The sequence below is a fragment of the Tamandua tetradactyla genome, chromosome 15 (genome assembly GCF_023851605.1).
Source record: "Tamandua tetradactyla isolate mTamTet1 chromosome 15, mTamTet1.pri, whole genome shotgun sequence".
In the NCBI taxonomy this organism is placed as follows: domain Eukaryota; kingdom Metazoa; phylum Chordata; class Mammalia; order Pilosa; family Myrmecophagidae; genus Tamandua; species Tamandua tetradactyla.
Window position 1 is genome coordinate 5,051,856 of NC_135341.1, and position 21,346 is coordinate 5,073,201.

Here is a 21,346-nt window from a genome sequence, read left to right on the forward strand (position 1 = left end):
TTTGTATGCTGTATGGCGGGGTCACATTTCATTCTTTTTCCAGGTGAGTATCCTGTTATTGCAGCACCATTGGTTGCATTTTTGTTTGTTTGTTTCTGTTGGTTTGTTTGGGAAGTGCATGGGTCGGTAATCGAACCCAGGTCTCCCACATGGCAGGTGAGAATTTTGCCACCGAACCATACTCACACCCCCCGTATTAGCCTCACTTTTTTTTTTTTTAAGCCTCACTTTTAACACTTTAGAAAACCATGAGCATAGGTTTGATTCTGGCAGGTAGGCTGGTTTACAAATAATTGAATTTTCATTTAAAAATATCTTTTAACATCTGTTTACAGTTCAATTGCAAATTGGTTTGTCTAAGCTTGGACTTTAGTGGCTCAGCCAGAGTGTTCACAGCTCTTAGGATCAAGTTAGGCCATGTTGGCAGGGCCCAAGACACTCACAACCATCAGTTTTTACATCAACGCTCAGCTTATTTACTACAACCCAGGCAGGAATGAGGGGTTTGTCTCCAAAGACCTTTTTTTTTTTAAGGCACTATACAGCACTATTAACTTTAGGGAAAAAAGAAAATGAGAAAGATCTGGGGGTCATTTTACTTTTTTTACTTATGTCTTTATTACACTAATTTGGTTTAGCCTAAGTGAAACATCAAAAAGGCACAGTTTGGGTAGAATGCTCGCCTTTGATGAGGGAGACCTGGGTTCGATTCCTGGACCATGCAGTGCACCCCCTGCCTTCCCCCGCAAAAAAAGGTACAATTTGGGCCCTCTTTAAACCATTGCTTTTGTTAACCTAAGGTTATTCTAGAATGTTGTGACAAATTTAACTGCATAGTCGGAGCACTCACAGGAGTTATTTTTAGCATAAAGTAACTAGATTTGTTCAATACCATTTCTGAGGATCCCCTATGAGAAAAAGAAAAGACATGAAACTTCTGTCTCCTGTTAACCACTGTTGACAATATTCAACTTCTATCTGACTTTTCTCCATAATCCTAAACCACTGAGAATTTTAGAACTTTGTGCTAGGGTAGATATTGCAACATTATTTTAAGGGCAAAAAAAAATTAAATTCGAGTACCTCTTACAATCAGGTCTGCAGCAGCTGATAGCTTGTCCACACTTGTTTGTACCATACAGACGTATTTCCCAGCGTGCTTCAGCTGGATGTTTCGGATCATCAAATCACCAGCTGAATCCTGCTGATAAAGTACGGAAAAGTGGCTACAATTACTTTTTAATGAGCTCTAAATATCATTATCACATGAAGGACACTGTGACTAATGGATTTATTTTACAGCGGCTGATGAACACATTAGTGGTGCAAGCCATGGCCTATTAAAATATGTGAGCCTGCCTGAGAGATAACAACACCAACATTTTCAGAACACACCTTTGACAAGACCTCAGGTGCAGGCTGCTCTGGGTCTCACGAGCAGTATGCCACCCATGTTGAAGGTACTTAAACTTACGTAGGGTGGTTCTTGATTTAGGCCTGTGTTTCATCAGATATGCCCTCAGCCTCTAGCCTTTATTAGCATACCAATACTTTGGAGCTCTATATTTGGAAATGGGAAGAAAACCCAGACTTGAAGACGTCTGCATTTTACTGCACAACTCTGTCCTACAGCCAGCATTTTGATTGCTCCCAGGTTTGAACTAAAGGATTACAAGGACCAGACCCTCCAAGGAAATCTTGCATTACCTAGTGTGGAACGGTGCTAATTTGTTTTCCAAATGCCAAATGCATGTTTGACTAGCAGATGAATAGGACTGATGACATCCTGGTATGGATGTCTATGCGGCACAGAAATATTTTTACCCTGTGCACTAGCACATCACTTTTAATAAATATGAGGAGGCATCTCCACAGGCTATTGCAAGTGAGCATTTTAATTGAAGACTATTACTACACCTTGGAGTCTGGTTTTAGAGCTCTGTTAATCAGAGGCTTGGAAAACAGATGCTTAAGCAAGAGAACACCCTAGGGACCAGATTCAGAAGCTACACTTCTTTCTAAACATCTGAAGGATGACAAGATAATGTAGGGTATATTGGTCTTCTCCAGTTTTCCCACCTGAAGTTATAGAATAGGAAGTCAACATACACTCTTAGGTTGCTATTCCTCCAAATAAAAACAATAATAGCTAATGCTTAATGGTATTTAATATATGACAGTCACCTTCCAAGTGCTTTACTTACAGTAACTCACTAAATATGCATACAATCCTGTAAGGTAGGCACTTGTGTCATCCTCATTTTACAAATGAGGAAGCTCAAGCACAAAGAAGTTAGGTGTCTTGCCTAAAGTCACTTAGCTAGTATATGGAAGAGCCAAAAACTGAACTCATACAATTTGGCACCAGTCCCTAATCTTAACTATTACATTATACTGCCTTCTGGAAAGATCCTATCCTCATTCAAAATTAACGTGCACTTGATTTTCTTCCTCTGTTTCAGCATGACACATCAAATTCATGCTTACAAAGGTCAATGGAAGAGATGGAACTGCCAATTATCGTAAATGGGATTGAAAGTGAGGCAAAAGCATATAGTGAGGGGAGAGCCGAAGGCTCAGGACTTAGTTGTCTTGGGCTAATGTTTGCTGTGTGGCTTTATGTGCATCTCTTTCTCTGGCTGGTACTTAGTTTATTGACCTGTAAAAGAAGGATACATTGCCTTCTGAGCCAGGTTGTGAGAATCAAAGGAGAACTATGTATGTGAAATCCCTCTGAAAAATGAGTAGCAGAGTATATTTAAACTGGCATTATGGATGGCCACGCTCAAATGTCTCTGTGAAACAATCATGCCAAAAATATTAAATCGAATTCAAGAAGAACTGCAAGAGTTTTTACCTTAAAGTTCTTTTATTTATGACTCTTGAGTTTCCATCCAGATTCCATTATTTACTTATCTTGTCTTATGGGTAGCCTTATTGGTAATAAGGATAATAATCGACCAGCCATTTCCCAGAGTTTCTGTGAGGATTAAGGAGCTAATATATATGTATATCTATAAAAGTGCTTGATAAACGATTAAGCACTTTGCACATATAAGGCACTGTCATCATCATCATCATCATCGTTTATACTTTACCTAAGATATTTTGCATATTGGGACTTTGAGTACAGATTTAAACAACATCAACAACAAAATGTGTCTGATAAGGGATGTGTACAGGGAGGTTAGGAAGTCATGTTGGTCTTAAGGAAATACCTACACCATCCTAGAAATTCATTGTATTCACCACAGGCTTGAATGTAGAAGAAACTTGAAGCCTGGAGATTTCAGGCAACTCATTAACAGAATTTTGTTTTGCTCTAAATACATTTAGAGAATGTCCTAGTTATTTACAAATTTTGAGTTGGTTTATATACTTAAAGTAAAACTAAAACAAAGAAAAAATAAAGTCAGGATTGAGGTACACATCTCAGAAGGAGACCATAATCACTTTCTATTTCCCTTTGAAATTCCTACTAAATTGTTAACTGAGATCTACATTTATGTTCTTACCAAGGAGAACAAAAAGTACTAGCTTATTTTCTCCCACTGTGGTCTATCCTGTTCTTATAGAGCACTCTGGAGTTACCAGAGGACAATGAAATAACTACTTTTCCAAAAATTGCAATAGGCTGGCTCTACTAAGCATTATGGACACCATGGTAACTCAGGAAGCAGAAACTGTGAAATGGGCTTGACTTCAGAATTGCAGACGTCCTTAATCCTCTGTTCTCAAGTCCTAGCTCCACAGATCCTCTGTAGCTAATACACTTTGCTCTCACAATTTGTAGTGGGTGCCCTGAATTTTGTACCTATGTCTTAGAAATAGTCAATTAATGTTAGTCTAGTTATACAGAGAAGACAAAACATTTCCCATATGGAAGGCTAATGAAAGTGATTGAACAGACAGAAATCTCTAGGAAGGGCTTGATTCCATTGGAATACCTTCACCTATACAACTATTGCAGCTGATATGTAGCCAATTGGCACGAGTCCAGAAAAAAAGGTCATCCAAAAAAAAATGGATGTCTTTGATTGGCAAGATATCCATTTTCATTGGTCAGGCATCTCTGTTGATTGGTTGGTTCCCATGCCATTCTGGGAGATAATTTTTTTAATATCTTCCCTGGACAAGCCATTAGTTTCAGTATGAAAACAAATATTCTGCTTAATTTATTTAAATTTTTTTCAATTCACACTTTCCTGCTATTTGAATCAGTGTTAACCCTTCTTCAATTAATATAACCATTAAAGTTTTATGAAGCACTTTCTCTGTGGTAGGCATCAGGCTGTGCACATTTTTAGAGTTGAAGGTATTTAATATCCTCAATGCTCTTGGGAAGTAGTTAATATCTCTCTCACTTGGTGAAAGTTATGAGGTTCAACCCTATGAAGGAAGTCCAAAATGGTTAATATTGGCAACTGCATTCAGCCTTTTTGTTTCTCTTTCTCCATTTTTTAACAGTTTTATTCACACAATCCAACCAAAGTAAAAAAATCAGTGCTTCCAGGTATAATCATATAACCATGCCTTCATCACAACAATCTACATGAGGACATTTCCATTTCTCAAAGAATCTCATACCCCTCTCCCATATACTTATTGGCATTTAGCTTTGGCATATTGCCTTTCTTACATTCAATATAAGCACAGTACAATGTTACTGTTAATTACAGAACCTAGCAAACATTGACTACATTTTTTCTGTATACCATTCCATTTTCAACCCCTCTCAATGTTGAATTCATTTGTTTTCCCTTATGCAAAACCACTCTTATATTTGTACACATAATCACCATCATTGTTGACTCCAGGCATTGCTAAGTTATACTGACTCAGTCTTTATCCTCTCTCTTTCTCATATCATACATGCCCCCAGCCCTCCTCCCTCAACCATACTCATGCTCAGCTTCATTCCATGTTCTTACAATACTGTACTACCATCGGATAGTAGTGTGCTATCCATTTCTGGGTCTTTACAATCAGTCCTGTTGAAATTCTGTACTCCTTCAATACCAAATGCCCAATCTCTACCTTCTTTTTGTCCCCTGATAAACTATGTTCTCAACTTTAACTCTTAAAGTTCACTTAATGTCAGTTCATATTAGTGTGACCGTAAAGTATATGTCCTTTTGTTTCTGGCTAATTTCACTCATGACAATGTCTTCAAGGTTCATCCACGATGTTACATGCTTCATGACTTTATTTTGTCATATAGCTGTGGAATATTCCATTGTGTGTGTATATATACACATATATCACAGCTTGTTTAGCCACTCGTCCATTGATGGACATTTGGTCTGTTTCCATCTTTTGACAATTATGAGTAATGCCACTATAAATATTGGTGTGCAAATGTCCATTTGTGTCCTTACTTTCAGTTCTTCTGAATATATACCTAGTAATGGGTTTGCTGGATCATGCATTTGGACTTATTTAACAGGGTTTCTGAGAGAGACTCCCTAAACACCCAAGATATCTACGGATATACTGAATTAACTTCTCTGTTATGCATTTAAACGGTAGCAGTTGTATATCATCCTTGAGAGAAATGAGAAAATTGTCACTCAAATAATTTTTGGTGTTTTGTGACTCAGATGAAAAACTTTGTTTAGAAAGGCAGCAAGGAGGTAATTAAGATTGATACTCTAGTTGAATGTAAAATATGCCTCAATGTATCATATAGGATGGATTTGTAAGCTTTAGGCCACTTAGTCTCAACTTGGGGGGGGGGGGGTAAAATGAAGTGGACAAATCAGATTCTTATGGAAACATGAAGGCTGGAGAAGATTTTTCAAAGAATAGCCCCATTTTTACATTCTGCTACCTTTTGACGGGGCTCTTCCATGAAAATGGCAGCCAAGGGTCTTTAGTACCGTTGGGAATGTAGGGCTCTGTTAAGGTAGGAAAGAAAATGTTTGAGAATGACTGTTATGAACATAAATTGTTTCCACATGTGGCTTCCTCTTGTACATTCAATGATAATATGTATTTTATTTTATTTTTTTTGCATGGGCAGGCACCAAGAATCAAACTCTGCCTGCTGAACCACCATGGCCCACCCGATAATAAGTATTTTTATGACAACTAAGGCATTTTGAAAATTCAACCTTTTGGAATTCAAATTACCTGGAGATAATAAATAAACCAATCAAATTTTCAGATTCAAGACGGATGACCCTAAAAATCACAATGATGAGTCATGTACAAGAGCCTGAAGGAGGGTTTTAATCCCTTAAACGAAACCATCCTTAAACTCTTTATCAGATTCTATGATATATAGTAGGGTATGGAGATACAGAATTGGGATTTGGAGTTTAAAGCTGAATTGTGCTATTTAGTATCTATGAGTCTAAGGGAAATCCTTAAAATTCCTCTGAGCCTCAGTTTCCTCATTTGTAGCACAGGGCAAATAGCTATCTGCAGTATTATTGCAAGGATTAGATACAAGTCCTGCCACATAGAAGCTGCTTAGTAAGTATTGCTCTATCATACAAAAAGGAGCAGGAATTAACCAAGAGTTTCTTGAAATAAGGTGTGAGAACAAAATTATAAAAGAGCAATTTATATTTCTTTTCCAGCTAGTCTAAACAAGTCAGTTTGAGTCAGTTTCAAGAAGTTCAGTTGAATATTGGGCTTCCTGTGGATCGTTTGATATTAATACTTACCCCTCCGACTCTTTCAAAGTGGTCCCCATCCTTGTCAAAGTCTATCAAGTGTCCATTAAATGACCAAGTGAACACGATATCCAGCGAGTGATCATGTGTTACCTGGCATGGCAGCACAATACTTTCCCCAACAGTGATATCCATACCGACAGGGGGCACCATTACTCTCGTTGGATCTGCAGAGTTAAAACAAAACAAAACAGTCACTAAAGTCTGTGAACTTGTGTGGAAATAAAAGGAAGAAATCAAGAGCATGATGAAGTACTAAGTAATTTTGCTTTACTTTTTACCTAGGCTGTGATCAGCAAAGCTCAGTCATCTGGGAAGCTCAGATTCAGGCTAGGAGATCATTTTTAATATGAAATGATGAAAACAATCATTATGTGAACCTTCTCAGAACAAAAGAACTCAGCTAGGGAGCAGGGAGGTTAGATCTCTGAAGAATCTTATGGAGAGGTCTAATATCCGGCAGCTTGTTCTGAAATGGCCCCTTTACAAAAATTTTCAGATCTCTTTCCCCAGTTTTATTAGACAGCAACATTTCAGTTGAGTGCAAAGAGAAAATCCCATTTTAACTTGAAGTCTGTTGAACTTTTAAAAAAATATAAAAGTTATAAATTATTATGATAGGAAATTTAGAAAATTCATAAGAGTAAAAAGTAAACAGAAAAGAAAAAAGACCAAACATTGTCTTGCTACCTACATGAAATCTTTATTTTCATATTGGTATAATTTCTCCTAATTTTTCTAGTACATAGTTTTTCATTTTTTTGTTTTACATTGCTGTAAATATATTCCACATAAAAAATTTCTGTCCTTTTTCCTTACTTAATATAATACAGGATTTTCCAGAGTATTGCCAAGACTCTTTTTATGATCTGCATAATATGCTATAGAGTTTACAGTTTTAACCACTTTGAAATTAGTAAGCATTTTAGCAAATTTTAATTTTTTAAAAATTTAAAATTAAATTTTATTTGGCAATTTAGTAAAATTTATATACAATTTAATATAAATATAACCAATAATGCTATGATGATCATTATTGACAAAAGGAAATATGTGCATTATTTCTCTAGAATAAAGGCTATTATTAATTTTTCAAATTTACCCATTACATTATATTTTTGATGGGGGATGGATTGTGCTTGTTTAACTGAGATAGCCCATAAATTCAACAACTATATTCACATACAGGCAGTCTCTTATTTTTCATTGCAACCTAATTTCATAAATGGTGTCAGAAAGTACAATGGTGAAAAACTCTGAGTTAGATATAATGGCCATCTAAGTGCCTAAAGAAAGAAATTCTGAATCCAGCAAGATTCCAGAAAATTCTATGTACTAAGACAAACAATAAGCAAACAATAACAAAATGTATTAAGTTGCTTCCATATTCACAGGATTGTGTTTCAGATGCCAGGGTATATAAATATTTATTAACAAACCTCTTGGATTAAAATCTTATCTAGGAACTACAAAATTAGATGTCATAATATAGACTTTTGATGGCTCTTACTTTTCACCAATGCTCACTAAAATTTTTCTCTTTAAAGAGAGTCTTTAAAATGTTTTTTTTTAATCCCTTTTTCCAAATACTAGGAAAATAAATACTTGAGGTTGTGAGAAGAGGAAAATATCTATCCATAAACAGATTATAACTGGATAAATGGATATACTTTTGCTGTTTTCTGAAATAGGAACAGATCATGATAGGTGGATTGATGTGCTTTTAGTCACTGCTGAGTGAGTGAAGTCTATGAAGTAAGAAATAAAAAACAGGTACTTCTAGTTAAGGGATAAGAGGAAGGACAATCCCTTATTTTAAAATTTGAGGCTTTTGAGAGCTTACATCATCCAATCTGCTCTATGGATTCATTGATCTTTAATAAATGCAGACCAGATTGGGTGCGCTTTTTTTTTTAATGAGGGAAAGAGGTGAGCACAGCAAATCTTAAACTAAGCAAAACTATAGTAATAGCTGTTTTGAGTGAACACCATTTAGCATTCTTGAATTAAAATTTTCTTCATCTGTAAGATGAAAAGTCTGAACCACATAATTCCACTACTAATTATACTTTAAATAGCTGTCCACTGATTTTGTAAAATTAAAATGTTCATTTTCATTCGTTTATTGATTTTTCCAACAAGCACCTATGTTCTAAGTATAGTGAAGTCAAGGTACTGTGAGAGATATAAAGGAAGCTGAAGGAATTATAATATTAGTAATAACTGAGCCTTTTAGGTTTCAGTCGCTGTGCTAAGGATTTTAAACAGATTATTCCTTTAGCATAATATGAAATAATGTAATATAATTAATATAATATTTCCCACAATAGCAAATTATTTATTTATTCCCCCCAAAGTACTACTATTATCCACATTTAATAGACAAAGGAAACTGATGCCCAAGGCTGGTAAGGAGTGCTTAAGGAACTATCTGTTGTTCTATGCTGCCTCCCTCATTTAGCTGGAAACATGAAATCCATGTACAGATCATCTAGAGAATAAGTTCAAGGACATATTAATGCAATTTGCACTCTTGATTATGTGTAATCAATTGAAGATATCTAAATGCAGAAGGAATTCAAAGAAGGAGCAACATGGCTGTGGAGTAGTTTCAGAAGGCTTCACTGCAAGAGTAACAAGCTACTGCCTTGGACAGGTAACCAGCAACCATGATTTTATGCCTAAAGTGCATGGCTCTAGTTCTAGGTGTACAGTTCAAACTTACAAGTGCAGAGTCAAATGTCCAGGCTCAGATCCTTAAAAATGTCTTTGCTCCTTATCACCTGACAATTTACGGGTGAGCAGCAAGGAGCTGGCACATAACCCAAACCTTAGAGCCATTTGCAATGCTGGCTCACATATTTAATAAACATTTATTTCAAAAGAAACATTCATCTCTTTATGCACATGTAGGTATCTAGAGCAGATTTTATTACCGGTGAACTAGTTGCCTGTTAACTAAGGCCCAGAAAAGTTCACTAAATCAAGGATTATACTGGTACAGTTTCCATGCTGACAGCTGCTAATTCATTAATTTAGCACTTGTCGCTGATTGATGTTCTGAGCCCCAAAGTAGCAAGAATCAATGCAAAGCAATTTATGCACTGTAACGCACACCAGTGAGGTCTCCTTGGGACTCTAGAAGATTAAACTAAAGAGGTCCAAAACCTCAGTAGCTACTTGGTTTTCTCAAATTGTATGTTTGTTCAGTTCTCTTGTTTTCTGTGTTGTGAATTCTGATGTTTTTTACCTGATTTATTTCCTTAAATTTGAATACAAATGCTGTACACAAATAAACAGATGGCTTCTTGCAAAACAAAGCTGTCTCCCCTCCTTTGGTTTTAAATTCATCAAGATCAAAAAGAACCTACATTACAACTTCTGTTGTGAAGAGTTAGTGCAGCTATTCTGTGTATAGAACTCTCAAAGGCATAGAACTCAAGATTGAATTGATGGCTGGATTTGGATGTAATTAAACAGCAACGATAAATAGGATCAACAACATACCCAAACTTTCCTGCTTGTGGTTGGTTTATACCGTGGAAAACAATAAATTCAGAGCACAGAACATTGGTGGTCAAAAATACATAGTTACTAAGGGCTTAACTCTCAAAGTTAAAACAATAAATTTTGACTTTCTATGGTGTTTCTATAATGTATAGATGATGGAAAGTAACCAAATGCTTTGATCTAAAGATCATAACAATCATGAGAAAGAGTTAATTATTAAAAGCTCTGTTGATCAGATCTACAATTAGATGCTTCAATTATAACATTTACTATCCAAGCCACTGCTGGTGAAAAGGATTTCTGATTTAGTGCTTTTATTTATAAAAACAAGTGCCTGTGCACCCACAGGATAAGAATTCCCTTTTGATGCTTCTTTCTCTGTATCTTACCAACTCTTCCAGTTCAGTTTATAATTTCCTCATTTTCATTCACAGTGTTAGTATATTTACTGACAATGAGGAAAGTATTTAATGTGCATTTTAGGTAATTTCAGAGAGGGGACACATCTCCTTTTGTTAAAAATCTTCCTGAATGTGATGGTTTTGATGATGCTTTATGATACAGCTGTCTTCTTTTAAATTAATTTTTATAGGGGGAATTTAAAAAATGGGATGCTTCAAATGCCTGGAGCTATTCAAAGAATTGACAGCCAGCCCTCCTCAAATGACACAAGGGACACTGGACAGAGAACTATTTTTAATAATAGTAAATGCCACAGCAAAGACTGTTGATTAATGATCACAATAAACCTTGAGGTAGCATCTCTGAGGATGGATTTCAGTATGCTATAGTTGGCCTCAGTTTTTCAATAAAAATAAAATCAGTGTTTGATCAAACACATATCTAGAAGGAATGTCTTAAACATTAGATAAGAGAATCAAGAGCCACAGTAATCTCAAACTGGACCAATCCTTTAATGTATGATTCAACTTGCAAGGGATGGGAGCAAAATGCTAAGCTTTAAAACATCAACTACAGAGGTACATATAGGGAAAAGACCAGCCTGGCAATTCACATAGAAAAAACTTGACCATTTCAGTGTCAACAGAGCACACGAAGCTACCAAAGCTAAGAAAGCTAATCCTTCTTGGGTTTTATTAGAAGCAAGTGGCATTCTATTTAGAGAGGTAATAATCCTGTTGTATTTTACATTAGACCACAGTTTACTCAGTACATACTTTGGATTGATTGACAAATTAGTAAACCTAGGTTTGTGAAGGATCAAATAAATCTATACTTGCTAAATAATTGAAACCATTTGACATGAGAATGAGAAGTTATGGGAGGTATGATAGTGGTCTTTAAATATTTGAAAGGTTTTTAGGCAGAAGACGAATTAAATTTATTTTGTATCCTCCTCCGCCCAAAGTAGAAAGCAAGGATTATCTACAAACAAGCATATTTTGGCTCCATATAAGAGAAATTTTTCTAAAAACTTGGTCTAAAAATGAACTACCATTTTCAGAACAATTCAAGCATGGGTGGGGCACCATTACAAAAGGAATGCCAGATTGGACTGACGGCGAGCTGGCTAAGAAGCCTACAGCCTCTTTGAAGGGTATAGGAATCCCAAGGCAGCTCCCTGGGATGCTTTTCTTGACCCTTCTACTCACTGGTGATAAAGTCCTTTTGTGAAGCTTGTCAGCATTAACTGTTCCATTTCTTCAGCATTAAACTTGTGCACCATTGCTGAATTCCATTTTTTGTCCCCTTGTAATCAAGTTACTTGGGTTAGGGAGCATATCTTACACTTTCATAAATCCCTAGTTCTGTCTCTACTTATGAGAGGTGGTAAAGGCAAATTGCCGTGAGTGGTAGAGATGATGACTGATGAAAATACAGCCCTGAAGATCAGGGCATGGCTGTGCTATATTTCTTATCGTTTACCCTGACATGTTAAATACAGAACATAAAAAAGGAGCCATGTAAAGGTTTGTTTGGCACTCACTGTGCAAGTGCTAGCCCTCCATCTGTGCTCATTACTGACTTTTGCCTCTAAGGCTGCATTTTGGGTTTCTGTTTTTGGGGGTTTTTTTTGCTTTTAATTTATTTTGAAAAAACTTAAAACTTCCACAAAAGTGGCCATAAAAATACAAATACCTTCTACATCCCCTTCACCAAGCCCCTCTAATTATTATCATATTTGTTCCACTAGCTCCTCTCTATTTATTCATTATTCACTGGTCTTTTTATTTATTCATTGGTCTTTTTATCTGCCATCTGAGAGCAACTAAAGATATGATATCTCCTCACCCCTCAACATTCCAGTGTACTTTCCCCAGATGAGGACATTTTCCTAATTAGTAGCATACAACCCTTCAACTCAGGAAATCAATCCCGGTACTTCACTTCTGTCCAATCCAGACCCCATTCGAAGTTTCCTAACTTTTTCAGCAATGCCCCCTTTTTCTTTTGGTTCAGGACCTTATCCAGGAATTCATGTTGCATTTAATTATTTCCAGACTTCTTCAAGCTGGAAGAGTTTTTCAGTTTTCCCCTCTCATTAATGTTCTCATTATTTTTCTCTGCTAAGTCATTAAGGTCTACATTTTAAAGTCGCTATTGAAACAAAACAAAAAAATATAACAACAACTACTTAGTTTCCAGTTGGGCCTTTTCTACCCTGAAATACTTTATCAATCAGAAACGGATTGATTCTGTCAGAGTTAGGTAGGAAACTGGGGGAATGATGGGTGGGGAAGATGATGATTAACCTTGAGTAATCTACACATATTTAGCTAGAAATCCTTTTAAGATTGCCCTGTAATTCCCATTTTTGCAGGTGTAAATTCTTCTCTTTGTTGTATTTACTGGCTGTCTCTTGTGGTGGCAGATTTGCTCATGGACTTTGCAATTTTGGTTTGGGAGAGCACCTTACAAGGGCCTTTTTTTGTCCCCTCATGAGCTTCTTTCTGTTGTGTGGATGTAAAGTCCTAGAGCCGGTTAAGTGAGGGAAGGGGGGTTTGGGCCCCCTAGGATTGCACAATGTAGGGTATTCTATCCTGGTCTTGCTGCTTGTTCTGGTCCCTACGGATAAATTTCCTTTAAAGGTCTCAAATCTGGATAGCTATATTTTTTATTTTTGTCTCACTTCACCGGCAGGGAATCCAGATCCAGGCCTTGAGATCCAGGCCTTGACTTTAGGCATAGGATTTAGCTGTCAAACTAATCCTGATGAATATAAAATATATTCGGTGTACCATCTTTTATCAGCCATCTATTATAGTTGGTGTTTGTTTACAAATCTCCAGTTTGGTTACAATTGTGATTCTTTTGGAAATCCTTTAGATGTTTTATTTATTTTAGACCTATTACTTTTCATTAAGATTTGTTTTCTGTTGGGCAGCTATGCTGGCAAATTGAGCATTTTTAGAATTTTACAGCAAATGTAGGTATCCCTGTTTATCCAACTTTTTTTTTGTTAACATAATTAAAATGTGACTTTGTTGTATGAAGAAGGGAAGGGAAACCAGTTGGAGAAAACAGAAGGTTTTATCTTGTTTGAAGACAGGCAAACCCTTTTCAGGTGGTGGAAAAAACACAACAACGGCATAAGGCACTTTCGTGAGTCTAGGTTTTTAATCGATTTGTGTCAAGAAGCACTGCCACGTAGTATCGTGACCTGAATTCTCTGAACAACTTGTGTAGCTTGACAAATGACATCGGAACAAAACACAAGGCAAAATTTTGACCTCAGTTGGATTAAGCACAAATTGGAGCCTTCTGTAAAGCAATTTACAAATTCTCCTGAGCCGAATGCTTACAAATCTATTTTTAACAACTGAGGGACAAACACCTAGCAGAGCTGCTGAATAAGTTTGCCACAAATGGAAACAGTGATGTACAAACCAGCTGAGGGTGGCCAAGGATAGATACTTGAGAACTAAGCAGCCAAATGATAAAGTTATTAGATTTGCTTGGTCAAAATCCATAGTACCTCTTTAATTATAAAGATTGATCTAATGACACCAAAATGCTCCTGCTGGCTTCCAAATCTCTAGTTGGTTAAAACTATTAAAAAGGAGGTTCTTTCTTTCTTTTTTTTTTTTTTTCAGTTCCAATAAGTCTTTATTTATTCATTGTATTATCCCAGGGAAAAGCAGGGAAGGGGAATGGCTCAGCATGTTACAAAATGATAGCAGAAGGTAAAGTACCGAGTACAAAAATCAACCATCAAAAACAATACCCCAGTGATAGGGTCACCAAAGCCCAAGGGGGCTCAGTCTCCTGCAGCTCAGGAATAAGGAGCAGGGATTAAGGAAAGGACAGCTACCTGCTTTCCCACCCTCCCTTCCTCCCCATAAATTCAAGACTCCACACAAAGCTTTGGTTTCTAGCAGTAAACATGGAATTACATTCTTCCGTCTCCTATTAAACAATCTTGTGGCCACTTTGACATAAGCTTCTTGCACCTGCATAAAAGTTCCTGAATGATTTGGATATACATTCATTTTCCCTTTCTTGATCTCTCACCACCACTTTCTACATGGAAACAACCCTACCCCATTTTTTCTCTCTATCCTAGGATTGATGATTAAGTGGGTTTGGCCAATACAAGTACAGCAGTATTTTGGCACAAATCACGTAGAGGAGGTCTTAACTCAAAGGATTGGGTATGAGGGATGGAGTGTTCTTAGGTTCTTCAGGTTTTTTGCAAGCCATTGAGGAATTGTGGAGATACCCTCCAAATTAAATGTGTATGGGGGCGGGGTATTTGGGGGAGGCAGAGCCGGAGAGGAGCAATGGGGTAAGTTTTTAGGACAGAAGATCTAGTCCAAAATAAGAAATAGGGGAACATGAAGGGAAGGATGATTTAGATCCCCACTTCAAAGAGAGGCCCCCAAGCATGTTTCAGATCCTTTTGCCTGGTGCAGAATTTTCTGGCTATTTTTCTTCCAACGCACAAAAAAGAAGTTTGTAAACAATAAAAACCCCAAAAGAACATGGAGAAAGACCAACACATTATATTTACACAAATTAGGCCACCTAGCAATCACCAAATCAGCAACTCGTGAAGTCCTACAAAGCCCAGACAAATACATTAACTAGAGGGGGGCAGCATTTGGAGGAGACAAGAACCCAGAATCAGACACACATCACCCAATGCGTTCTATTGCATTTGCCCCGTTTCAACACAGTGAGGTAGGTTGGCAGTGATCCCACAGCACGTAAACGAAACCCCCTTTCTCCTTTAGCTACTATGACACTACTATCACTACTGCAGCAGGGTAGGACATGGGCTTCGGGTGCCATGAAGAAGCCTTCACTTATGGTCTCTCTGGAAGCCAAGCAGGAACAGTCCAGAATTTTGAAAGGTTAAGGATGTTAGTCTTTGTTTCATACATCCGTCCTTAGTCACACACACACACACAGTGCATGGCAGGCCTAACCTAACCCAGTGAAGGAGGGACGTGACGTACCAAGCAAGTCCTGTGCCCTAGGATTAAGAGGCTGGGAACAGGAAGCCCTTATTACATATATAGATAACCCTTGCCTAGCCTTGGCTTCTTCTCTTGACCTTTAAACTGCCCAGCTCTCCTTACCTCTCTGCACCATCTTCCCATTTAAACTAATTTCCAATTTTCCAGCAGGAGATCAAGTCATGGGGCGACCCAATGAAAACCTAGTCTCCCATGAAAGGGAGGGATTTCAAGAGGACACTATGGCAGAAAAGCCAGTTCTAATTGGCAAAAATGAGGTAGTTCAAATAGTTGTTCTTTGTAATGATAAAGCAACAACAATAAAAAAGTATTCCTGCTGTGCAGACCTGGAGCTGCTTGCGGACTTATCCCTGAGATTGCTCATGTACCTGAGAACACAGTGCAGGAATGAGGGCTTAGATTAAAATATACAAAAATACAAAACTAGAATATTTATATTAAGAAAAAAAAGTTAAAATGCACAAGATACGTCATTCGCACACAGCTAGTGCAGTTGGCATCCTGGAGAAAGTGGGACCCAAGGTACAGTTACCCAAGGGAGCAAATAAATAAAATCGGATTGGCCCAGAATGGAGTAGGAGTGAGCTTAGGAACAGTAGGTCTGCAGCTGTCCCACCAACCACCCCTTTTGTCTATCATCACAACCCACGATTTGTGACAGTCCCCAGCACCCTGTCCCAAGCATAGGTTATGAAGAGACAAGACATGGAAAAACCTTGCCCTACCCCTGAGAGATTCCCTTTCACAATGTAGTGGCTCATGGGTTGGGTCCATCAATCTGTTCCCATGCTTAATCTTTTCATTCTGGCATGAAAAATTTTTATAAATCCTCTTTCAAAGGAAAACAGCTTCCCTATCCAGGCCAATGTCAAAAAAACTGGAAATTCTAGGGGTATTTCATGCAAGCTCTAAGGGTATTTCTCCTGAAAGCTCTCACTTGTATTTGGATAGAGCATGGTTGGAATTCCTTTGTCTCACCCCTTTTCCCCACCGAGATGGAAGAGGGGGTGATGCTATGGACCCCAGCCTAAGATATACGGCAGTGCCAGCTGCCCCGTACCCACCCTATACCACTTTCTCCACTTTGCGGATTGATGCCTGCTCCTTGTAACTTCCTGATCGCAAAAGGATTGCCCCCACGCACTGTGGCTCAATTCTGGGCCTCTGGCAGCAGAGTGGGGCTGTGGATCTCTTCTTCCTCCCGAAAGTAGGAGGGCTTTCCCTGTGAGCTGGGGGCCTGCTGAGCTTTCAGTGGACATGACGCCACCATATGGCTGATGCTCTGGCAGAAGTGGCACTTCTTGGGCTGGGGTGGCAGCTTGCATTCCTTGGCATGGTGGTCTAGACCTCCACAGTTGTAGCACCTGTCTCCTTTTGACCTGCGTTTCTGCATGTTCTTCCCCTTTGGCCGCCTCTCACTCCCAATACAAAACACCCCACCAGGTCCAGTGACTCGGATAGATTCCAGGCCCTTGGCAGACTTCTTAAAGGTGAACTCCACGGCTTCACCCTCCTTCAGGCTCCGCAATCCCTCCATGTGCAGTTTACTCTGATGCACAAAGACGTCCACTGGGGGGTCGAGCGCGACCCCGGCGCGGGCGGTCATCAACAGGAAACCGAACCCCATGCGCACGTTGAACCACTTACAGATGCCGGCCCCCTGCAACAGCTGCGGCTCCTCCGCCTCCCCGGCCGCGTTCTCCGGGGCCTCCTCGGCCGCCTTGGTGCAGCCACCTGCAAACTGCTGGTTGGACACGGAGCCCATGGTCGTTGCCTGAGCCCGCGGCCCCGGGCCCCTGGTCGGGCGGCTGCTGGCCCCAAAGAAGTCTGGAGGCAAAGGGCAGGAGGTTCTTTCTTAATAAGCAAGTTACAATTTGTCTTATAATCATTCCTTGTCAATTCTTTTGCTCTGATTTCTACTGGCCACCAGGGAAAGCAAATTTCCTGGTTTTGGATTTGTGCTATGTTTTGGTAGCTAGTTTTCTTGGCTGGGATGTTTTTCCAAATGCAAAGAATTTTCTGCAGGTGCCTAAGCTTCCATAATGAATAAGAATACTTCTCAAGCATAGTAGAAAGTAATAACAGAGTTGGGGCAGGTACATTAAATTTACCCTTACAATTTTCATTTGAAGCTTTCTTTCATAATGGTAATTTTGAAAAATAAATGATAATCTGAAAAGTCTATTGGAAAAGTCTTTTCAGTGACAAATTAAATCATATCTTCATGCCAAGGTATAAGATAAAATTACTCTATGGCATTTCTTTAACTGTGATGGGAGGTAAAAAGGAATGATAAATGGGAACCACAAGTATCTTTTACCCATGGAGAAAAATTTTCATCAAGTAATAATTATGATTCTCTCTGCTTGAGAAGGGATTACAGGCCTGATTCTTTCAGCTACTACACACGAATAACTCTCTCTTATGAGTCACTGAGTGAAACAGTCCCCCCCCAAATTCCATTAGTGTCAGTGAAATAAAGTAAATCCCATCATAGGCAATGAATAAAAATGGCATAACGAAGTCTTTGCGGATTAAAGGAATATATTATTGTATCTGATGAGTATCTGGGCTGCATCTATTTGTACCATGTAAGAGAATACTTACCTAAACTACAAAAGAAATTAAATGTACACCTTGAGACAAGGGCAATGAATTCCAAATACAATGCCTTCTATAGTCATTAAGTGCAAAGTAACAACCAAGCACCCGTTTCTGCAGTCTACTGCAGTATGTGAGCAATTAATATTCTGGACAGTAGGTGGTGCTGAAACCTCAGCAGATAGAGACAGCATCCCACCTTGTATTTATCCTGCTCCTGTCAGCAATTTTCTACTTGTTTTCAAATTCTTCAGTTTAAGGTCTCTGCATCTTGGCAAAGAGGCAATAATTCTCATATTTTAAAGCAGTATTTTTTGTTTGCTTATAGATTTGAGAAAAGGCCACAGAGGAGCAAATGGAGCGTAAAACAGAGGGTATTACTACCTTTGTGGAAATTATTAGCGACCCTCTCTTTATCTGATGCAGGTAGGATTGATTAATAAAGATTTCTGCAAAATAAAAGCAAACAAAATCAAACAACCAGCCCCACGGCCCCCACCCCCAGCCTGTGGTCTATTATCGGATAGCTTGATTGGGGGCTTGTCTGTAATTTTGAGTGAACTTTTTCCTGAAATCCATCAGAATGGATAACATATTAATAATTCCTATATCCCCCCTGCAAAGGTTGAAATGCCCCTTTTTGTGCATGCCACATAGGATACCATGAGTTTTGCTTTGCATGTTTCAGACTGCAGTCCATATAACATTCAATGAAACACAAAGGAAGGAGAATGAAAATGAGGAGAGTCTTCAACTAGAATTTTGTAATGTCTCTGCATTTTGAGGAGAAAAGGGCAAATCACTGGAAAATACCTTTGTAGGGAAGAACTACCCACTGGTTTGACTTTGATGGTCACTGTGCATTTAGTCTAATCTTCCGTACCAGAGGAGGAAAATTTTTCCTTTCCTATGGAGAGTTACTGACCCAAAGAGAAAAATAGAATCAGCTGAGGGTTAGAGAAGTATAAAGCAATTGAATTTAGCTTATTTTCAGAGACATGTTTACAAGTTTTCACCCTTTTAAATTAGCTGTAAAGAACACAAAAATAAAAAATACAGCAAATAATTTAAAAGTTACATACAGTCAATGCAATGGATAGTGAAGCGAGGGGAGAATGGGAAAGGATGGAGAAAAGGAGATAAAAACACAGAGCCATAGAGTGAGAAAGACAGAGAGAGTGGCGGGGAGCCCATCACCTACCCAAGGCATCACAGGTGGAATAAAGGGCAATTACTCCAAGAGGAAGATGTAGCCACAAAACAATTTCTAAAAGTGAAAAGCCTACATTCTGTCCTGTGTTTTTTAGGACACTAAAATAGGAAACCTTTGCTGGACAAACTGCACATTTTAAAATATAGTCTTTTACAGATAAAGTTGCATCTTGCTGCTTCCACCTGAAATGTGCCTGCAATTGAAGTCATAATTCTGATTTGACCCAATGTGCCACAATTTCTAATTCCACACTCATGGTCCTTTACAATGACAGCTGGTGTTTGCCAGGATGACAATTGAGACACTATAGTGCTACTATCATCTGAAAATGTTGAGTAGTGATCAGCATGAAAAATTGGTCAGATACTTTAGGAAGAGGTTTATTAAGGGCAAAATGAAAAATAGCTTTCAGGGTAGATCTCAGTTAATTGAAAGAAATACTAACTACTTCTTCAGTCCAGAAATAGATGAGTGACTTCAATAAGAAAAGAAACCAGAAGATAACAACCCAGAGATGTGTGTGTTTACATGTTCATTCAAATGTGCATTCCTCAATAAAGCTTTTAAAACTTTATAGGAAATGTACTCACTTCCCCAGTTACCTACTAGAATCTAACAGCTCACTATTGGCAGAGAAGACAGTAAGTCTAGCCTAGGTTATAACAAATATGTATGATTATTTGTATGACTTATGCTAAGACCCTACGGTATCTCTCTGGGCTACAGTGCAAATAAGAGTTTATAAATTGCCACAGCATCAAACAGACCACCAATCACAGAGAGATATGTATGAAAAGTCCATTAGTTTATTCATTGAAGCAGGTGGGATATACAAATAAATGAGAACCTTTGCATTTGTAGATCACTCCACAGTTAATAAAACTCTTTTTCATCCATAATGCATTTGCTTTCCTCAGCATTCCTGTACTTCAAGAGAGACCCCCAATGGAAGTTTTTTCTTCATTAGGTACAGAAGCAAACAGGCTCCGATAACTGTATTGTATTTGGCCAGGTCTACTCCACTGCACAACTCCAGAAGGCACCACTCCTGCCGAGTGTAATGCTCAGCTGTGCAACACGGCAGCCAGTAGAACTCCCTGCCATTGTTCCCCATGATGGGGCTCCCAAACAACAGTGAAGAACCAGATATAAACTGGGCACTCAATTCTCTGGAAGCAAGTCAGGCCAGGAGATTATCTCAAAATGGCTATGAGTTATTTTTCAGGGAGTAAAAGATCTTTTTTTAGTGATGCTCCAGTAGCAACATAGGTTTTGCTTAAAATGTTAGTACAAACAAATGTAGAAAATACTCAACTTAATGTCAAAAACCTAGCTTCCAGATTTTGCCATATAGCATTTATTAGGTATGTAACCAAAAAGATGTTATTTAATATCTCTGAGCCACAGTTTCCCAATCTGTAATTCTGTGTCCCAGGATGATTATGAGATTAAAAATGGGTTAATGGATTTTAACAGACTTGATACATTTTAAAATGCTATACAAGTATAACATACTGTTATTACTGTTACTATGGATGCCAAAGATTTGCTCAGAAAAAAGGAAAAGGAGAAACTTATTTTGAGAGTAAGAAGATGGTGACTTTCTAAGAGAAACAGGTCACTGTAGCAAGTCCTAGTTCCAAGGCAGCTGTTGGCTGCTTAATAAAGGCCAGTGAAGATGACAAGGTAATTTCTGGTTCAAGCATGAATGCTCAGCACAGGGGTTTATGTTCAATGGCCAGATGCTTCACGCTAGCAGTTAAATCCAAAGACACTTCATGCACCAATAGTATCCTGGCTTCTCAAGTCAGAGGATGACATGTGCATAAATGCACATTCCAAAAGGGAAGGATGTCACTGGAAATTTACCCAGGAGAAGGAGCAATCGTGGAACTGATGAG

General features: G+C 38.3%; 1 protein-coding gene and 1 pseudogene across 1 annotated transcript in view; both read right to left on the reverse strand.

The window, feature by feature from the left end:
• CNTN4 (contactin 4) overlaps positions 1-21,346 on the reverse strand; it is an 831,113-nt gene that overhangs the window by 36,799 nt on the left and 772,968 nt on the right. Inside the window, exons 14-15 of the mRNA XM_077130352.1 lie at positions 6,672-6,847; positions 1,084-1,201 (exon numbers count right to left, since the gene is read on the reverse strand). Coding sequence (XP_076986467.1) covers positions 1,084-1,201; positions 6,672-6,847 — 294 coding nt within the window. The remainder of the gene's footprint in view (positions 1-1,083; positions 1,202-6,671; positions 6,848-21,346) is intronic.
• On the reverse strand, positions 16,782-17,396 carry LOC143657842 (protein lin-28 homolog A pseudogene; annotated as a pseudogene).